This window comes from Pholcus phalangioides, unplaced genomic scaffold, assembly GCF_987345545.1.
Source record: "Pholcus phalangioides strain wild (caught in Gottingen) unplaced genomic scaffold, Ppha-v1.0 ptg000007l_1, whole genome shotgun sequence".
Taxonomy (NCBI): Eukaryota; Metazoa; Arthropoda; class Arachnida; order Araneae; family Pholcidae; genus Pholcus; species Pholcus phalangioides.
The window spans coordinates 40,953,842-40,976,694 of NW_028301600.1; the positions used below are offsets into that span (position 1 = coordinate 40,953,842).

The following is a 22,853-nucleotide window of genomic DNA, read 5'->3' on the forward strand; positions in this document are numbered from 1 at the left end:
ACCAAACATCAACTCTGGCCACATCGCTATATTGCAATTTACTACCAATAATGAGTTTGTTTGGAAATGAAGGTGCTATCTATCGGTGGTCGCCTCAAACGCGTTAGGGAAAATATCTTATCGTCATTCTTTCCCGGGTTTGAACCTACGAACGTGACGGCAACCTTCATGGCGGTAGACGAGCATCTTACCACCACGCCACTCTGGAGCACCCGCCTCCCCCGTTTCCATCCTCGTCCTGTTCAATCAAATGGAACATGGTGATCGTACTGTCGAGAGTTTTTCGGTTATAGCTATCAATTAGTTATTTGTTATCAGAAACCCCCGAGTCCAAATGTGATTACATGAAGCAACGGCGTGCAGTGTATTTTCGTTTTTTATAATTATCTTCTTCCAGAAATGTGTATTAAATTTTTCTTTATGTATTACATTTCTGTATCACGTCAGCTGAAAGTCCGTTGAAATGCGATACTAATGCGCTCCCTGTCTTTCGATTGTGGAATGTGCGCATATGCAAAACTATTTTTTTTATAATCACAGGAGCGTACCTACTTGATTGAAAATATTGGATCATTAGATCATTTTTGTCGCACCACGGTCATTTTCTGCATACGAGGGCTAATTAGACCGGGGCCTGCAATTTATTGCCGATTCCGAACGGCGGTTTTATTCATACTCACCGAGAGGTTGGTGCGCTACCCTCTTGGTGTGGGACTCCCTGCAGTGCCATTGCCCGAACACGGGACCTCGCGTTGAGAGTCCGTCACTATGACCACTCGACCACCGCAGCGGCAATTTTTTTTTTTTATCAATTTTATGTTTTTATTAAATTTACCAACAACGCTTGGGTATTGCGCATAATCGCTGGTAAAAGTGATAAATTTACGTAAATTTATCAAACTCAGTGTCGTCTTAAGACACGGGCCCACCCGGACACAGCCCGGGGGGGCCTCAAGAGAAAAAGGGACTCGCAAAAATGAGATCTGGTTGAAATTTCCGAGAATTTGCCTGGTAGGGCCTCAGAAAAATCGCTTGGTCCGGGGGCCCCATGATGCTCTTGAGACGGCACTGATCAAACTCACTAAAACGGTCTACAATAACGCATGACAACCGTTTATTATGCATAATAACATCACATTCACCTCAATACGTAAATGCGTATTTATTTGTAACGCGACAATGGTTTTGAATAACAATTTCTCACGCGCGTCGAATTTCAAGTGCATCTATGGCTTGAAAAAAAAAAAAAAATTTCCGAAGAGAATTTCATCATGTGTTGGTTCATGGGAATAATAGAATTTGAAAACTGACGGGGGGAAATTAAGAAAAAACAAGTAGTTCATAAAGATGATTGTTTGGGTTATTATTATTATTATAATTATTCTTTTGGCGTAGTTTTATGATGGTTTTCCAGTTGAGGCAATCAAACAGATGTTTCATCTAAAAGAAATCCATCACAGCCATGTAGTTTTGAAGTTCTGTTAAGTAACTGTTCGAATGGTGTTTATTTTTCTTCTTGTGCACATATGACTCTTTCACTGGATCCCCGTCACCCCGCCCATCGATGGATTTATGACTTTTGAGAGAGAAGGACTCAAGGACTCTTGATTTTCCATTCACCACAAAAAAGATCATCGTTCTCTTATCTCAGTGGTGTTCATCCTCCTCCGATTCTCTTTTATAATATGGATGTAATACAAATTTATAAAGTTAGCTCTTTCCAGGGATTAGTTTGCGAAGCATATCCATCATCTACGATGACTGCCGCGCCGAGTAATAATCAAGGTGAGTCTATCTGTTTTATCTCGTATAAATGATTATACACGGTCGACGCCGTTTATTAAAAATCACCGATGATGCTGTCATTCGTGTATTGATATCACGTGGAACGGAGCAATATTTTAACATAGGAAGAAAATTCGCTTTAAAACCCATTTTTGACTATATATAACGTTGAATTTGCCCAATAATTTAAAAAAAAATTTTAAATTAAAATTTTTTTTCAAGTAATTTTCATGCAAATTTTTGTATGAAATGATTATTTTTGGGAATTAAATAGTTTAAAATAAGTGCCATAGTATTTAAAAAAAATTCGAGAAGAAATTTAATTTTATATATTGAAATTGTCAAATTTAGTCAAGAAATTTGAGAAGAGGGGAAAAAATGCGTAATAAAGTTATCAGGACTTCGGTATATGTTATCTTTTTTTTTCATCATAATATATTGAAGCTGAAGTTGATTCAGGCTCACTTTTTCCCCTTTAAGTTATCGTTATCAATCTACAACACTATGTAGGAGGACAGAAGGCTCCTTCGCTGTCAGAAATTTTCCGTAGTCAGTTCGCAATGTCCTAAACGGGCCGTAATAGCTGCTACGGTTCATGTAGCGCTCCTCTTTCGCAATTTATTTCCTATGGTGAAGGCACGTGTAAGGTAAAAAATTTCTGAATTAAAAAAAGGAATTTTAGCTTTATAGGAAGGAAAAAAATCTTTTTTTAGAACAGTTGAGAAAAAAAAGGCACGATTTGGTGATTTTTACTTCACCGAAAGATCATTCTCTTATCACTGGTGTTTCGGTTCATCATCCTCCGATTCTCCTTTATAATATGGATGTAATACAAATTTATAAAGTTAGCTCTTTCGAGGGATTCGTTTATGAAGGATGCCAATCTACGATGAATACCGCGCCGGATAATAATCAAGGTGAGCCTTTTTTGTTTTATCTCGTATAAATGATTAAATACAGTCGAAGCCTCTTATTAAAATCACGGATGATGTTGTCATTCGTGTATTGATATCACTTTCGCTAAGCTTGGGACGCACCAATATTTTAACATAGGAAAAAATTCGTTTTAGCCCATTTTTGGCTAACATTGCATTTGTCCAACCAGTTTAAAAAAAAAATTGCAAGTAATTTTCATGCAAATTTTTGCATGAAATGAATATTTATGAGAAATAAAAAGTTTAATGAGTTTCATATTATTTTTTAAAATTTATTTCAGAAGATTTCATCACCATGAACAGAAAAATTTTGTATAAAAATAGGAAAAAATTGTCTTTCTCCAAATTTTTTCTGAATAATAATTACTAATTACTTTTTTTTATTAAATTAGGTTAATTAATTTATATTTGTTAAAAATAATTAATTGGAAATTTAATTACAAAGAATGAAATGCTCAATTTTTTTGAAACGTCCCAAAAATGTTATTTAAGTAACCAATCATCATATGCAGTATATAAAAACTGTCCAATTCGGTGAAGAATTTCAGGGGCGGTCAAAAATTTTGCAAATAGTTATCAGGACTTCGGTTTGTGTTATCAATTTTTTTTTCGTTCGTTTTTTTTTTCTTTTTGCATGTTTTGAAGCTGAGGTTGATGATTTTCCCTCTTTTGTTAATATTAAAATTTCCAATTTACTGTAATTTTTTACTATTTTTATTGCGTCATAAATATATCGGGTTACGATGACGGGTTAAGATATACTAATACAGTCGACGCCTCTGATTAGAATCACAGATAATGTTCACATTCGGATATTGTTATCAGGGCCGTCATTAGATTATCACGGGTTCCCGTGCCAAGTGGTTTTTTGATGCCCTACCATGCATTTTTGTCCCTTTTCTTAATATTAAAATTTCAAATTTATTGTAATTTGATACTTTTGTGTTTTTTTATTTCGTCATATCAGGTTACGATGACACGATAATAACTTAGATACTTGAAATTTAGTTTAAAATGTAAAAAATACAGTTGACGCTGATTATTAGAATCCCGGATAATGTAAAAATTTTGTTATTGTCATCACTTGCAAAGTACGGAACGGATCATTATTATAACATGGGAAAAAAAATTCGTTATAGTTATCAGAACTTTGGTTTATGTTATCCATGTTTTCCCGTCGTTTTTTTTTCTTTTTTTTGCATATTTTGAAGCTACGGTTGATCCGGACTCGTCCCCCTTCTCACTTTTTTAAAATTAAGATTTCAAATTTATTGTAATTTGATACTTTTGTGTTTTGCTTTCTTTTGCGTCATATATCGGGTTACAATGACGATAATTGCTTAAATACTCAAAATTTAGTTTAAAACATACAAATACAGTCGACGCCGCTTATTAGAATCACAGATAATGTAAAAATTTGGTTATTGTTATCACTTTTGCAAAGTACGGACCAATATGTAACATTGGAAAATATTCGTTATAGTTATCTGGACTGCCCTTCATGTACTTCAGATGACCGGTCTTTTTCAACCCTTTAAGCGGCATTGACGAAATATCTCGCCTCCTTAGAAAGCATCTTATTTTAGCGTTGACAAGTCCAAACATTTTGTAAAGTTGATTTCTCAATGGGACACTTTTCCCTACACCAATTTACACTTGCTGAAAATCGGGAAAAGCCTACTTCATTAAAAAAGATGAAGGGCATTTATTGATTTCTCCGGTGAACCGCTTAAAGGGAATAATGTAAAGAGAATAAATTTGTGGAGAAAAATTATTCCTAGCCCCCCCCCCCCCCCTTATAGAAATTACCCTTAGGAGAGGTTTAACTATTTATTCTTATTATCACAAAAAAAATTTATTCTTACTCAGTTGTTTGAAATATATTGTGCGTTGTATACCGCCCCAAAGTAGGCAATATCGCCGACTGGGGGGGCGGTAGAAGCTTCGGGTTTTGTATAGGATTCTGTGGGATGGATCTTGAGGTGGGGAGCGATGACAAAAAAAAATTTTGAAGGTGGGGGTGATGGAACAAAAAGTTTGGGAAATTATAGTTTAGATGAATTTTCCAACAGAAAATATTCATGGGATTTTCATACAAAAAACAGTTGAAATTTTTGTGAAATATTTTTGGTTTGTCTAAAAAATATTACTTAACCCCTTCGTTTAGAAGCGATTGGCAAGAAATTCGGATGATCTCTATTTGACGAATCGGCGATAAAAATGGTTACCCTGCCCTAACCTAACCGCACGTTAGAAGAAAGAAAAAGGAGAAGTGAAAAAAAAAGAGAAAGCAAAACGGTATAATATATATAAATTGATAAGAATTTAGGTACAAAGTAGATTTCTCTCTCTTTTCACCTTCACCATACCTCACTCTTATAACAAAGATACATCATATGTATGTGTTTGTAATATATATCATATATATTATGATACATCATTTGTAATATACATCATACGTGTGGACAAAAAAACCACTATCGGGGTATACAAAAAACCAAAAAGAAAAAAATTATAGGGTTGCAACAAAGCTTCACGATGATAAGAAGAGAGGAAAGAAAACAGAGAGAACTTGTTTGAATTTTTTCCACTGGTGTTTGGACGCAATAATACGTCCTTGATCGTAAAAATAAAAATAAATAAAACAATTAATCTTTAAATCTTAATTAAATCTTTTAGATTAAAGGTTAATCTTAAAAATAAATAAATACAAAATATTTAATTATTAGAAAAATTGTTTTCCCAAAATCAACACTTTTTTGCCAGAAAGTGGTAATTTGTTCTCCTTCACTATCAAGTCAAATTTTTTGAGAGAAGGGCTTATAAGAAAGTGCACAGTGTTTACTGCGCGATCGTTTTTTTACGCTGTCGTTTTAATCAGGTTACATGTTGATCAATAAAACAGGACATTGTTTTTTGAGTAATGTTGAATTTTCATCTAAACTTTTATCGTAATTTCACATAACTATGGTCCAAAATAACATCATTTTCTAGATTAATCATCATAACTTCTGTATTCAAGCTGTTCAAAAAATTTTTTTTGCTGATATTTCCTGTAGAAAGAGAGATCAACCATTAATGTTAAACGCTTTTTTTCCTCATGTAGCTCAAATAAGGATTTTTCAAAAATTAAATTTTGGACCTTTGGACCATAGTTCTGTTACGAAGTCCCAAATATAGTCCATCAAATATTTTGTGTACGCTTACGAACCATAGTTGAGAGAATGTACTACAACTATATCATATATCCATCTTTATCCTCTTTGCTAGAAGAAGATGAAGAAGGGGATTTTCGAAATTCAACCGCTAACGGGTTCATAAGGGGGGGGGGGGGGTCGCATGGAGAAATCAGCCGAGCCGAAACCGTTGAAACCAAAATTCAACCCCCTGAGGGGGGGGGTTCAAAGGTTATATGGAGCAATCATCACTGAGCCGAAATCGCTGAAGCCATAAATATGAAATTTAGTCAATAATATATTTTATGAAGTAGATACACACCAAGACAGGATTTCTTAAAATCATCCCCCCAAGGGGGTCATGAGGGGTTCAAATGTCACATGGGGGAATCATCGACGAGTAATTTTCAGATTACCAAATCCAATCGAGCGAAGTCGCGGTAACAGCTTGTGGTCCATAAAAATGATTGGGCCATAGTTGAGGAGCAAAGTACAATTTTCTGTTATTTTTCCTATAAATATTTTTATACGTACTCAATAGTAAAAATGTTTATTAAACATATGTAATTACTAAATTACCTGTAATACAGAACATCTCAATAGCGTAGAACAGCTTGTTGCTGAGGAAGTTTGCAGCTGACAAGATAATGTGAAAAACATAACCCCTAATTAACACCCGATTCGCGGGAAAGTATCGAAGAAAGGGCGTCCTAACCACATCTCCATATCATACTATCCATAGGGCGTCTCCTAACTACATCGCCATATTACACTATCCATGCTTCAAAACCATTAGATGTTGTTAGCATTTCGATTATCGATGTTTTAGTGAGCACGGGTGTTTGGACCATTGTTGTGTGAAATTACGATACGGGTAAAAAGCTTCAGTGAAAGATGTAAAAATGGTATCTTGACGAAGGTGGCTGGTTGAAACAGTAACAACGATTCAATCAGAAACTTTTTATCAAACTATTAATTTTATGAATCGATATATTCAAAATAATTAGTGGTTTCGAATTTTTTCTATTGATCATTCATCGAGTCACATTTTCATACCAAATTCCACATGTTACAATGAAGATTTTTCAATTCCTTCTGACTGCAATTGATTTTTCTCTCGCTGAAATATTATATTAAATTTAGTTTAAAATTTTTACAAGAAACAAATTTATTTCCTATTTATTCGGGCCCCTAGACTGGGATATTTGGCGAACCCTAAGCCAGACTTTTCACGGGTCCTTCTATAGTGAATTTATAACATGAAAAAAAAATGATGGTAATTGTCTCTGGCCCCAGGGCCAGACCCCTGTTGGCACCAGCCCTGCGCCTGCGAAGGGGGGGGGGTGGAATTTTATGCAACATGTAAATCTTCGGAAACTTTTAAGTTGGAACGGGGAATAAAAAAATCTCGTCTCAAAATTGCTAGTGATACTTTATTAATTTAAACGCCGCTGTGGTGGTCGAGTGGTCATAGTGACGGACTCGCATCGCGTGGACCCGGGTTTGAACCCCACCCGTGTCACTACAGTGGTGGTCGGCTGAAGTTGGCTGCCTGTGATTCCCAACTTGAGACACAAATGCGAGCCGATCTCTCGTTAAAAAGTCTGGCAACAGACGTAGGCCTACAACATGCAATTATTCAATAATTACACTTCACTCTAGTTAGAAAAACTTTACGTTGGAAATAAACTTTCCGTTAGGTTCACAACATGTACTTGCACATTCCGGTATGTCCCAATTCATCCGAAATTCCGTAGAGGAATGTGTACGAGGTGCATGCACGGTCAAGTAGTAGTAGTAGTATTTATTTAAACGTGAAAAATCAAATGAGAACACAGATATTATGCAACTTTAATCGAAGCAAAAAATATTTTCATTTATGGGTATAACGATCGCGTAAAAGTTTAAAAAATGCACACACACAAGGAAGAAGAACAGGTTTGCTTTTCTCCGATTTCTGTTTATTGTTATGCCCTTGCTATCAGATTCCAAAATGCCAAGTTCGGTGAATTTAGCAGGATTTTGAAGTGACGTCATCAATTTTTAAAGTGTTATAACTCCGTAATTATTGGCCAAATCAAAAAACTGTGTGAAAATACATATTAGTTTTTCACAAGGAATCACGTGTGTAATTATTGAGCGGCCGATAGTTACCAACCTGTACAGTAGGCAGTAATTACTTACTTTGATACAATTAATCCTTTTTATATGAAAGTGTCCAGGCAATTTCGTGAATTTAGTTACTAATTTTGGTCGAATAAGTGTAAGGATATTGATTTGATGCGCAATTATTCCGAGAGTCGATAGTTAACCAGCTTATTAATTACTGAATTTTTTTTCCAGGGATAACACAGATATTCCTCATCAGGCCAGCACAAATAATTAGTGGTAATTTTTTTTCAAATCTCATTAGATGTAGTAGATAGAATGTTAGTTTTCTTATGCTCGTGTGTGTGTGTGTGTGTGTGTGTGTGTGTGTGAATGCTGAAGTTGAAAATACGTATAATTATTATTTTGTGTGAGGATTATAACACATGATGTTTAAGAATTCGCTAATAATTATTTTCAAGTGTTCGAAAAAGTAATCATGGCGTCACCTGGAGCTTTTAGTGAAAGATTTTTATTTTGCGCGTGGTGTCTATTTTTTATGCCTTAAAGGTGGAAATTTTATAGGTATTAAATATTAATTATATGAATCGATATACATTAAAACCCCCTTTTAACAGACACCCCTCTTTTACGGCCAAATTATAATTTTCCTCTAGTACAACAAAAGAATGCATTTCAAATCCTTTATTAACGGTCACCCCTCTTTTACGGACGAAATATTTTGTCCCATCGGTGACTTCAAAAGAGAGGTTTTACCGTGTTGCAAATTGTGTGAATGACTAGGAATTACCGTATATGATATATTTATACATTGTGCATAGGTAACAAAGACAAATACAAAAGCCACAAGGGTGAAAAAATATGGTTGTTGAAAACACAGCACGCACCTCGAACTTGGCAAACCGTTGATCATAGGGCCATACTTTCAATTAGAAACGTACCCAAATGACTTGTAGTGTAGACCTCAGATACGTAATGCATGTTGTAAGGGGTTTTATAGTTATTAAAACGCAAAACCTAACTTTTCATACGGACATCCTGTCCTTAAAAACCCAATCAGAAAGTTGTTGACCTGTCTCTCCTGATGCAACAAAAACATTTCACGCCCCCAAGTGCTATATTCAAGATATATGAATATATGAGATATTTGAATTCAAAACTTGAGAAAAATTTGAAAGGAACCGCACAATCTAACGGACAGCGCTTCTTTCCCTCGTTTATGCTGTTCTTTTCAATTCTTCTCCGTTTTTAATTGAAATATCACTGCGAATATTAACACTTAGAAACATGGATTTTTTTTGTTGGACCCAGAAGAGACAGGACAGAAACTTTTTAATTGGGTTTTGAGGACAGGATGTCCGAATAAAACGTTAATTATTTGTATTTTGATAACTATACAACCCAACCCGTTGCAATACGAATGACGTATCTGAGGTATACACGTCATTTGGATACTTTTTCTAATTACACGTATTCCTCTAGGATCAACGGTTCGCCAATATTTTGCGGTGCGTGCTGTTAGCTATCCACCCTGTATAGTTTATAATTTTCGCTGAACATGGATGTCGATAATTTTTTTATTGAAACTACTGCGCATATGATTGCGACAGGTGATCGACTAATTAATCTCTGTCTCTCTTTCTCTCTCTCTCACATTCATCTTTTTTTTTATCTAAAAGTTACTCAGATGCTGCCAGTGATGATTTCTACGGCAAACAACATTGGACTTCAAGGTATTTACTCTTTTATTCCTTATGATATTAACAGGAATGTACAGTCGATGCTCGATACAACGATCCCCTTCATTACGTCGAAAACGGATGTTATATTGGGAGGGGGAACTTAATCTACCGGTCGTTGTAATGAAATGGTCGCTATATAGCGTGAGGACGTTATAACGAGCGTCGACTGTATTGGTTTTCTGTGAGTTGTAATCTTTTGACGGGTTCAGACGTTTGTCGTTATTTTTGAAATAGTTTCAAAGTAGCGTATATCGTCGGTTCTTCTTCGTACAAAATTTAATCCTGATGTTTGAGACATGCATAAAATAGTTTCACTTTGAGTCAATTTTTTTGTATATGATGACTGCGTGAGGAAATGGGCTAATTGTTTGTCTTATTTCATCAAAACTTTGTTCAAGGGATGCCAATGGTGATTCCTGCTCCAAGCAATGGCCTAAATCAAGGTGTGATTCCTTTTATTCTATTTTATATAAGTAGAAAATATCGAGTACACTTATAACATACCCTGGGTAAGCATACACTGTGAATGTAATCCTCGATTTTTGGCCACTTCCATGTATTTTTATCTCTGTTATTACGTGCCCCGCTGAAACCATACACCGCTGATATAACATATCAGAAACACTCTCTTAACCTAGAAAATGATTCGGTTACAATATACTGTGAAAAAAACCCTGGAAAAATGAAGCAAACAGTGACTTATTTGCGCAATATTCATTGTATTCACGCGGGTGATATCTTGATGTATTCTTTCACAGAAAGACGTGGGAATTTCTTCAATAACAAAATATTTGGTAGATTTAATTACATCTGCTACTGATAGATGGTTTTGTAAGGAATCAAGGCTGCGCGGGTGCCTCCCCTCCCTCTCTTGATCCAGAATACATAGCTTCTAAGAGACAGACATAAAATTTAAAATAATGGTTTTGCCCTTAATATAAGGGACGTATATTCACCTACGCTCTTTACTACCATTAATTTGCCCTCCCCAACATATTACTTAGTATCCCCGGCTGTAGTGGATGGCTAGGAAGTGCTACCTGTTAGCACGCACTGTATTATGTGGGAAATTTCTTGTTATTTTAAAAAATATACTCTCTTTCTTCTATATCTCTGTGAAAACTGTATCGTCGATGCTTTTTAAATCATTGAATATTTTATTTTTCTGATACTTCTGTATCACCTGGTAGATGAAAGTGATAAAAGAACAACTGTTATGATCGGGTAAAGTAGGAATTCGCACTGTTTTAAAAGTATCAAATCTGTACCTATTGAAAGAATATGCAAAAGCATGATTGATGACAAAAATTATGTTGCTTCGTTATAAATTAATTATAGATATGATGACAATACTGAGAATAAAAACCATTAGCATAAACTCTAAGTCAAATCGATTAAACTAAGCAAAATTTTATGTACGTTCAGTATGTTATATACTCTAATAAGTTTATGAAATTCTTCACGACACACATATCGACCAAAAAATATATTCAATTCATGTTAAATTTAATTACGTGCTGCATAAGCTTATTTTGTCTGTGGCCATCTCACACTTTATACATGTATACAACTGCTGTACAAGCTAATTTCAAGACCTCGCATATAACATACACGTCGGTTATAACATAAACTTCTCGAATCACCAACAGGGTATGTTATAAGCGAACTCGACTGTATATCAGTTTTTTGTGAGTTATTTCTCGACGTTTGTTGACTTTTGCAAAAGTCTTAAATCGTATCGTTTGGTTCCCGAAATATCTCTGAGCATTGCATAAAATCGTAACAAATTTTAACCATTTTTGCATTAATACCAAAAAGAGCGGTTTTTTACTTTATTTTTGCCAGTGCATAGTGATTCCTATTGAATATACTGTATCATGATTGCAAGTGATGATTGACTAATTGTTCGTCTTGTTTTCTCAAATAGTTGCTCCACAAGTAGCAGGAATGATCCCTCCACCAACTATTATTACCGCTCAAAACAACGGTTTATGTCAAGGTAAATCCTCCCTATTCTATGGGATTCCATATAGAAATACAATATATCAGTTTTATGTAGGTTGTAATTTTTTTTAATGTCTCGTATCTCTATTTTCTATATGTTTTGCTTCTGAAAGTGATTTAATATAGCGTGTCGTGAAGTTTGATTCACATGAAAATTTTGTCTTGATCCTACGGTGGCCCACAATCGACTGATGGTTTTAAAAATGGGATGGGGCAAGAAAACGGTGACAGATATTAAAGTTATTCTTGCGGAATATAAATGTGCAAAGCTGAGAATTTCAGATGCGTCATTCATGATACAAGGGGTTGTATAGTTATTAAAATACAAAAAAAAAATTAATTTTTTATACGGACACTCAATTATAAAGTAGTTGCCTTGTCACTTCTGATGCCAACAAAATCATGTTTTTAAGCGCAATATTCGTAGAGATATTTCGATTCAAAGATCTGAGGAAAGTTGGGGAAAAAACAATAAAAACTAACTGACACAACGATTCCTTCCTGACTTTTCTCCGATTTTGGAATTCAAATATCTCTGCGAGTATTCCACTTGGAATCGTGAAATTTTTTTTATTGGCAATCAATAGAGACAGGGCAAAAACTTTCTAATTGGGTTTTTCGGCACAGGGTGTATGTATAAAAAGTTAATTTTTTTCATTTTAATGACTCTACATCTTTTTTTGCAATATGAATGACGTATCTAACATTCCTGACTTTGCACATTTATATTCCGCAAGTAGTTATACAGTGTGCCCCAATGGGTACGCAGCCTTAGACTTCTGCAGATTCCTGTAAAGATAATCGAGATTATCATATATAGACATTCATACAGTATTTATAGATTCCTCCTCCTGCCCCCATGTTATATATATCAAAATACTTGTTTGATGATCTGTATCGGAAACTGCAGAAATCTGAAGCAACGTACCTACTGGGACACTCTGTACTTATTTTGTGAGTGCATATCGACGTATAGGATGTCTCGTAAGTCCTGATGCCCTTTAAAATCAGTCCCTTTAAATCAGTGTTTCCCAAAGTGGGCAATATCGCACCCTGGTGGGCGATGGAATGGTCCAAGGGGGCGATAGAACCTACTGATTTAACATAGGATCCTATGGGTTTACTTGAGTTGGGGGGCGATGAGAGGAAAAAATTTCTGATGAAGGGGGCGATGGAACAAAAAGTTTGGGAGACTATGCTTTACATCATCAACTGTTCGTCGTAGAGGGATGGCTCTAATTCAAAATAATGCTCAAAATGTGTTCAAAAATCACCCTGTACCAGTTTTGAGATTGAAAATACCTACAATGTGTCACAAAATAAAAGATCTAAATTTGTATACGGTACCCTTTCATCTAACTTTCAATCACGAAGTTGTTGCTCTGTTTCTTCGGGGCAAACTAAAAAAAATTCACGTTTCCAAATGCGATATCCACTTAGATATTTGAATTCAAAAATTGGAGATGAATTGAGAAAGAACAGCATAAATAAAAGAAAGGAGCGTTGTCCGTTAGTTTTTATATGATGTTTTTCCTAACTTTTCTCCGATTTGTGAATTCAAATATCTCTGCGAATACCAACATTGCACTTAGAAACATGTTTTTTTTTTCCTTCCTCAGGAAAGACAGGGCAACAACTTTCTCATTGAAGTATTTTCTGAGGCGTTCATGACCAGCGTTCAATAAATTACAAACGGTTTCCGGGCTGTTTGGACATGGTTTAAGTAATTTTCTTCCTGACGTTTCGTCCACATCTGTGGCGACCATCCATCTTCTGAGGCTAAACCATGCAAGTTTCTGCGACGAGTTTATCTAGTGTCGTCGATTTCTTCTCTATATAGCCTCAAAAGTCTTTAAAGAGAACAGCTGGACGACACTAGATGTACGACGCCTTCCTCGCTTGTCGCTGAAATTTACGTAAGTTTCAGAAGAGGCCTGTGTGTGTGTGCGAGCCGCAGATGTGTACGAAACGGCACTAAGAAAATGCCTTAGACCATAGTTTCCAAAACTTTCTGTTCCATCGCCTCCTTCTTTACAGAAATGTTTCCTCTCCTCTCCCCCCAACTGAGGTGAACCTATAGGATCCCATGTTATACTCGTAGCTTCTATCGCCCCTCCGGACCTTTCCATCGCCCACCAGGGGGCGATATTGCCCACTTTTGAAAACACTGCCTTAGACCATGGCCAAACAGCCCGGAAACCGATTGTAACACAAATTTCTCATTGGGTTTTTTTAAAAATAGGTTGTCCATATAAAAAATTATATTTTTTTGACAAACTGCGTATTTTCACAACCAAAACTGATACAGGGTAATTTCTGAACTTTTTTAAAATTGGAACCATACTTCTACGATTAACGGTCGATGAGATAAAGGCTGCCTTAGGACTTACAGGGCACCACCTTGTATATTAAGTTACTATATTATGATTATGAGACTAATTGTACATCTCTTTTTTTTTTTACCGAAAAGTTACTCCTGAGCAACCAAGAATGATTGAACTAGCAAGAGCAAATACTGTTCCAAGCAGCAACTGGAATCAAGGTAATTTCTTTTATTCGTTTTGTGGACTGACATGCTTGCACACTGTTTTGGTCACTCACATGTTAGCACACACTCGAGGTCACTCTTTTGGTCATCCACATGTTTGCAAACTATCTAGGTCACTTGTTTGGTCATCCACATGTTTGCAAACTATCTAGGTCACTTGTTTGGTCACTCCCTGACCTATCCCCACGCTCTCTAGGCCGACGCGAATCTATGGTGGGGAAGGCAGTACAAATTTTTTTTACCCCTCTCCCCATTCTACTAATTTTTTCTCCCACTCGTTACCCAAATTTGCCGCCCCTCCGAACTTGCCGCTCTGTGGGCTATAGTCCACTATGCCATGCCACCCTATAAATACGCCACTGCTTACACACAGGGGAAAAAATAAGTGTAGTTAAATCTTAGCTTCTGAATGCGCAAAAAAGAAAAAACTTTCGACGGAAAAAATAATTGACCTTTTCTTGAAGTCCCAAGAACGTTCTACCGAATTTTTTTCCCACGTTATGATATTGGTAGGTTCCGTACTTAGTGAAAATGATAACAATACCCGAGTGGTAACACTATCCATAATTCTAATAAGCAGAGTGGACTGTATTTGAAAGTGAAACAATTGTGTTGATTCTCTTTCACGCATACTGTAAAATCATATTTACAGTTCCGATGTGTGTCGAAAATTTGATGAGCTCATACAAAAATTCCAAACCATCCGCTGATTGGTTTAAAAACAGATGTGTCCAATTTACGTCTCCCATGAGGAGGAATCGTTTTTTCCCTTATGGCACCTCCCACTAGCAGCCTCAATGCTGATAACAAATTGATTGACACATGACGCCATAACTGTGTGCAGTAAAACTTCGATTCAACCAACTAATACATTGGGTCTTGGGTGTATATTGGGTGTCCGCTAAATCGGTTTTTTGGCGTGAGTACGTCTTTTAAAATCACCTGACTGTACTTGCATTCGCAAAAAGTTGCGAGCAACAAAATCCTTCGAACGGTCTATATGCGTGAGAGGAGGTATTGAAAAACTATCACTATTTTTGGTAACTGCGGGTAGATCTTGTTAAGACGGATCTAATAATAACTCCGTAATGTTGACATCTAAGGTGACCATACGCCCCGTATTTCCCGGGGAATTCCCGGTTTTTATACTTTTCTTGCCATCCCGATGTTTTTGCGAAATTGTCCCAGTTTTTCCCGTATTTTTTAGTTGGAATTTTTTTTTTTTTTTGAATTTGTCCACTATATTCATCAAAAACGTTGGTTGAGGTAACTTTCAAAACTCAAAAACTTGAGTAGTCAAATTGACATTATTATTTTTAGAGATGTACAGGGTGATTATAATTAAAGTTCCCATAATCTGAGTAGTTTTTCTCAAAAACAGCTTATCCGAATGCAGCCAAATTTTTAGGATATCTTAACGAGGCCATGGGCCAGACATTTATGAATTTAAAAAAAGGGCAATTTTCGACCACTAGGTGAAAAAACGGGGCCTTTTTTTTTAGATTTTTTTTCCATGGACCATATAGCGTATACACAAGTTTTGATGGAATACGTCCTCCAGAACGGGCGCTACGTAGGTCAGAGTACTGAAACTACTCAGACCTATATACCTCTTTCGAACGAATATCTTTCCTAAGAGCTCATGTATGCTGACCATGCATGGAGAGTCGGACCAATCTCGGGCCGAAGCTCACAATTACTAATACTGCCAACAGATGTCGATTTATTCGAAGATTTGTGTGATGTCACTCTCTGCGCTATTCACACGAAGGTTTTAACAACTGGCTGATGTGAAAAGGAATTCAGGAAAGAAAATTAAACCGCCTATGCGAGGAATCGAGCCCACGTCCTCTCACTTGCCAGGTGAGTGAGCTAGATAAGAGTCGCCATCTAGTGGCAGTGTCAATAATTGTGAGCTTTTGGTTTGAGTTATGTCTGACTTTCTTTCTTTTTCTTTCAATCCGAACACGTGTACCACGCTCTATCGGCTTAATCCAATTTTAGCCATTGCCCTTGTCGATGGGTGGGACCGTGTCGGAGAAAACTTTAAATGTGCATACATTTAAACAATACAATTAAATGTACATAATAGAATTTACATATATAGTAAAATATTATATCACAAAAAATGCAAAAATACAGAAACAGTTAGGTCTGACTATCCATTCACCCGTTCAGCCCACATGAGCTCTAAGGGGACGACTTTGTAGCAGCGTAGTGGTCTCGTGCTCACTCGGCAAGTGAGAGGACGTAGGTTCGATTCGACCAATAAGTGACCAAGTGAGTATGTGAGTGAGCTGGTGAGGGAATGTTTAATACGGACACTCACTCAGCATCACCCACTCGCATGTTCTATGTTCACTCATTCACCCAGTTATTCATATGGCCACTCATCCACTCACTCACTACTACTTCACCAAACACCAACTCTGGCCATATCGCTATTTACTGCCATTAGTGAGATGGGTTGGAAGTGAAGGCGCTGTCTATCGGTGGTCGCCTCGAGTTCTGTAGGGAAAATATCTTATCTATATCCTCCCTTGGGTTCGAACCCGGGACCCTGACAACAACCTTCACGATGGTAGACGACGATCTTACCACCATGCCACTCAGGCGCAGGAAATCATACCTCTCTCTACGACAAACGGTTGATGAGATAAAGGACGCAATAGGACTTACAGGACACCCTGCATAGTAAGGGCTGTCTCTTTCCTTTGTGGCTGCTCTTGTCGTCTTGGCTCAGTGGGTGTGGTCTCGAATCAGCTGTATGACATCACTGCTAAAATACTTTTTAACTAAAGCGCGACCTTCAAATCCCAGGGCAGCCAATAGCAACTAACCGGTTCCGTCAGGGCGATGACATCAGCTGGTACCGACTCCGGCGCGTCATGAGACAGCCCTTATTATATAGTCTTGATCCGGAATTGTCTGATATAGCCATTGCAGAGCACTGAACAGACACACGTCAGTATTAACAGTTCACTGCGACGCCTAGGATGGCAACGCTCCTAGGATCTGCGACGCACACTTTGAGAACCAATGGATTCGATTAGTGCATGGCCTTCATGGGCAAGGAATCGTGGGTGAATGAAAACTAGGATAAGTGACACAAAATATGACCACATTAGTTGAAGAAACAAACGAATAAAGGGAGGACTAGGGTAAGGGAGCCGCCGGTAAATGAGTGAGAAATCAAAAGAGGCACGCGTGAATGAAGGCCTGAGTAAGGTTCCCGAAAATAAATTGCAGCTACGGCAGGAAACCCGAAAGTAAATGGCAACTAGGACAGTACTTCTCAAACAAGAAACATGCGTAAATCCCAAAATACGTTAGGATCACGCATACACAAACACACAACTTTCCGGCGTACACAAATTCGTTAGAAATTCCCCAGATGAATGTTTACCAGATGCATGGTGTACAGTTTGATCAGCTGTTCCGTATCGGGGTATCCGCGGTTCAATTTTAGAATTATAAAAAACATTAGTGTCAAGTTGAAAAATAAATAAATATAAATAAATTACTTAAAAATAAAAGTTTCAATCAAATAAAACGTGTAAAAGCACATCTGCAACATTGGTAGACTGCAGTCGTAGTATTGTTATGATTGGACAAAAATTGTACTTGTAGCTACAACTGCTTCTATAAAAGGGGGCCATATTAGACGCTAATGTTTCTGGGGGGGAGGGGTTCTCGACTAAAAGTTTGGGTCCAGGCTGACAAAAGGATTTCCGCTGACATAGGTCAACCCAAAGCAGTATGGTATAGTGATCTGTCACTTATGCATCGGTGCAAAAGAACAAGGAAAATTGAGAGATCATTACGCTATGCTGCTTTGGGTTGACGTATGTCAGCGGAAATATTGCTGCCTGGATCTGGGTGAGATGAATGTATTTGCATTTTTTGGTAATTTTTTGAGACCCACACTTTGAGACTCTTTCCCTGTCAATTATAAGACGATTTTTTCTGTACTTCCGGTCAAAGACATTTCACTTATACGCCTCTCTCACTTAGAAACACATTAAAAAAAATCAGCAGCGGAGTGCGATTAATAAAGCCGCAAAAAATTAATAAAAATAACAACAGTTGGCTGCACATCTCCTTCCATTGCTTCTCGGCGATATCTATAAAAAAAACTTTTTTCCATACTTTAGCTCTCTCTTTTTCTTCTCTTTTTTCCTTCTCTCTCCTCCAGCTTTTCTCTTCCATTAACTACAGTCGAATCCCGTTATAACGAACTCCAAGAAACACGAGAAATCACTTCGTCATAATGAAATTTCGTTATAAAGGATTTGCAGGTTTCCGCATAGTTCCTATGTAAACTTATCCGGGGAACTAGAAAAGTGTTCGTTAAAACGAGATTTTCGCTATAACGGTATTCGTAAAAACGGGATTCGACTTTAATTTTTTTTCTCTTCCTTTGTCTGTGTTGTACGTGATCATATGTTCTTTAAATGACGTCCCTCTAAGACTGTGGGTTTGTGGGATTTTTAAATGCATTCTTGGCTTCTATTGGCGTTCAAAATATTAATATTTAAAAAAAAAAACATTTGAGTGACCCATAACAATTCCGGCGGATTTTTTTTTATATTTTGGGCATATTTAAATGAGTAGAATCAGTAGTAATTTCAAAACTTTTTGAAGACGTCTCCTTGTTAGAGAAACGTATAAGTGAGAGAGTGTATAAGTGAGAGAGTGTATAAGTGAGACATCACTGTATTTTAATTGTGTATTTTTTCCATGTTTTACTTTTCACAGTCATGGAAGCTAGTTATGCAAGGCAATGCATACGAGGCTCGCAGATCTCAAATGACATGAACCCTATTGCGCAGGCATCCGTTTCTCCTCAGGCTTCGGAAATTACGAGTAATGATGACGATGAAGACATCGGAGATAACATGGAAATAGTGACACATCCGCCGGAGTGAGTATATTTAAAAAGATATACACAGGGTGCAATGTCATATCCTTATGCACCAGTGGTTCTCAAACTTTTGTCATCCGTGGCTCCCCAGAATAGTTTATACTAGATATTTTCGTTTATAGAACTACCTGAAAGCCTAAATAGGCGCACAAATGAATACCTCCAGGTCACCACGACGCTTCTGACAAATGTTTTCGGTTCCCTAGGACACGCGACGCACACTTTGAGAAACACTGTTATACACCCTTTATGTTTTGAACCGTTGGTTATAGAAACAAACTTTCAACTAGTATTCATATAACGTACCCATTTTAGATATATCATTTATTTTACTAGAGGCCGTATATGTAATGAGATGAAAATTTCAATTTTTATACGGTGCCTTTGGTCCCTTGCTCTTCGATTCCCAATCGAAAAGTTGCCCCTTTTTCTCCTGAGCACAACAAAAAAATTCCGTGTTTCTGAGTGAAATATTCGTTGAGATATTTGACTTAGAAAATTGCTAAAAATGATAGAAACAACGGTATAAGTTAAGGAATAAACTGGAATATTAGAAACACATTCTTTTGCAGTTTGCAATTTAAAAAAAAATTATGAATTCTGAGATGTCCCCTTAAACTTTCTACAATATCTCAACTAATATTGTACAGTGTGGTTATAAATAAACTGACACTATACTCAGACGTATGTAGCGCCCATTCTGATGGAGGTATTTTGATGAAACTGGGTATATAGCATATATAGACCGGGGGGGGGGGGAAAGAACGATTCAGTAAAAAAAGTTCAATTTTTGAATACCAGGTAAAAAAGTGGCACTTATTTATCGCAGTTATCTTTTCCCATGGTCCAAATAACGTATATACCAAGTTTCAATGAAATACACCCATCACAACGGGCGCTACATATATTGGAGTAGTGTCAGTATAATTCAAACTAGCACTACTCAGCGAAGCGCGGTAGCCCAGGTAGATAAGATATTCGCTCAAAGTACCAAAGGATATTTAGAGGTTTCGCGAGTTCGATACCACATTCGTCCTTGTCAGAAACTTTCGTGACACAGGGGTGCAACAGAAATGCCGATATGACAACAGAAAAAGATTACTACAGTCCCCACATTGAGGGGTTAGCACACCAACCTCTTGGTGAGTATAAAAAGGCTGTCGTTCGGAATCGGCAATTAATTATAGGTCTCGGTCTAATTAGCCCTCGTATGCAAAAAATGACCCTGGTACGACAAAAATGATCAATGATCAACACTACTCAACTTAATTATACTGACACTACTTCGACATATGTGACGCCCATTGTGGTGGACGTGTTTTATTGAAACTTGTTATGTACGTTATTTAGACTATAGGAAAAAGATTAATGCGATAAAAAGCACCACTTTTTCACCTGGTAGTGAGAAATTGAACTTTTTTATTGAATTTTTCTTTTTCCTCATAGTCAATATATCCTAATTACATAGTTTTACATCAAAATAACTCCATCAGAAGGAACGCTACGTACGGCTGAATAACCACCCTGTACTTAGAAACATGAATTTTTTTTGTTAGGATCAGTACAGACAGGGCAATTTTTAAGTTAGAGGGCAAGGGGATCGTACAAAAAATTAAATTTCGTATCTCAGTTCATATATGGCCTTTGGGCCGGGATTACACTATAAAAGTTTTAGAAAAGCTCTTTTATAAAACTGAAATGCAACCGATAAGCGTGGTGACATTCGAGCAAATGTAACCGATACGCTTATTGGTTGCTTTTTTCAAGTATACAACTTTTCTAACTTTTATAGCGTAATCCCGGCCTAAGTAAAATGAATGAGATATCTATAATAGGCACGTTATTTGGATCCTTTTAATAACTAAAAGTATGTTTCTATCAACAACGGTTCAAAAGATAAAGAGTGTATGAGGATAAGGCTTCACACAACCTGTTTACGACATTAAAACTTTGAAATTTCACCATTGAAATTAATTGAAAAGTGAATTCACGATCGGATATCCCAAGCTGTTTGTCATATTGAAAGTATTTCCAACATTTTAATAAATATTGCCTATCATTCTATCAAAGCAATAATTTTTTTTCTTTCCTTTGTTTAGTGATACGTATGCGAAGATGTTGCAAGGTGAGTAAAAATACTTTTTGCAACAAGAATGCATTACTACATTTCTGAACCTCTATCACAGTGATTCTCAAACTTTTGTAAGCCACGGCTTCCTTGGCCTATTCAACTTCTATTCACGGCTCCCCCAGAAGAGTCTAACAAAGAAACGCATCAAAGCACCGATCAGACATACAACATCAATATCGGTAGCTCACCGCTACGCCCTTGACAAAGGTTGGCGATGCACACTTTGAGAAGCATTACTCTAACATTAGCTATACAAGGTGCATTGGAAAGTCTTTATCCTGGATTCACTAGAGAACTGTTGATCTTAGAATAATACTTTCAATTAGAAAATGTATCCAAACAGCGTGTGGACCTCAGATAGGTCATTCATAGGGGTTGTGAAGTTATCGAAATAAAAAAATAACTTTTTACTTGGCCGTCTGTCCTAAGAAACGCAATTAGAAATCTGTTGCTTTGTCCCCCTTGAGCCAAAAAGAAAACATAAATGCAGTATTCACTGGGGTATTTGAATTCCAAATACGCTGAAGATGAAGGAAAAACCGCATGAATCAACGGACAAGCTCATTCTACACTTCATATGCTGTTCTTTCCCTCATTTTAGCGATTTTCTAATTCAAATATCTCGGCGAATATTGCACTTAAAAGACTTAGACTGAGCAACAACGTCCTAGCCGAGTTTTTTCAGGACAGGAGGACCGAATAAATGGTGTTTTTTTTTCATTTTTAATTAAAAATATGTTTCCAGGATCAACGTGGTTCGCGAATTATTCCAGGTTAAAGAGCACTCTATATACACTTATAGATTTTAATACACACATTGTCTCGTATATACTGAAATCCTCTTACTGCCTAGCTTCAAGTTCTGAATATGTTTTTTTTTTATTTTTCAGTTATATGGGAAGATGATAAAATGCCACCTTGCATGTAATTTCATTTTTCTTTTTGCATGTCATTTTTTTAAATAATTATCGTGAAATTTTCAAATGTTTTAAAAGTTAATAATGGTTTCAAAAATATTTTTTCATATAATTTTTTTTATATTCTCATACTTCAAATTTTTATCTTTTATTCATTGACTTTTATCAATTCCTCGCGTGTTTTTTTTTCAGACACGAAGAAGTATATGGCAGTGCCGAAAACAAGTAAGTACATGATTTTCAGAAGCCAAATGAAAAACAACTTTACATCCACAAATAATTCACAGGATCGTGATTTTAAATGAATAAGTACAGTAGAACTTGTTTAATTGGAGTTTTGGATAATTCGAACTTCTGCGAATTCCCCCCTTGAGTTCTCTATCTAATTCAATGTTAAAATTTGTTGTCTGATTCCAACTTCTTTTCGAATTTTTTGGATAAATCGAAGTTGGAGGGAAAAAAATTATAATTTTTTTGTATGAGGAAATTTAGTTTGAAAAAGTTCTACACACACACAAGAATTCAGACTTTTCTTTTCTCAATCAGTTTGTTAAAGCACAAATTTTTAAAAACCGATTATGT

The 22,853-nt window shown here is 36.5% G+C and overlaps 1 protein-coding gene across 1 annotated transcript; it reads left to right on the forward strand.

Moving 5' to 3' along the window:
• The first annotated feature begins 1,685 nt into the window (after positions 1–1,685).
• On the forward strand, positions 1,686–22,500 carry LOC149085291 (uncharacterized). Its single transcript, XM_089233903.1, has 10 exons — positions 1,686–1,785; positions 8,240–8,284; positions 9,685–9,738; positions 10,146–10,190; positions 11,675–11,746; positions 14,222–14,293; positions 19,058–19,223; positions 21,323–21,348; positions 22,245–22,278; positions 22,464–22,500. The coding sequence occupies exons 1-10, from the start codon at positions 1,686–1,688 to the stop codon at positions 22,498–22,500; spliced, it is 651 nt and encodes a 216-aa protein (XP_089090029.1).
• The last annotated feature ends 353 nt before the right edge of the window (positions 22,501–22,853 follow it).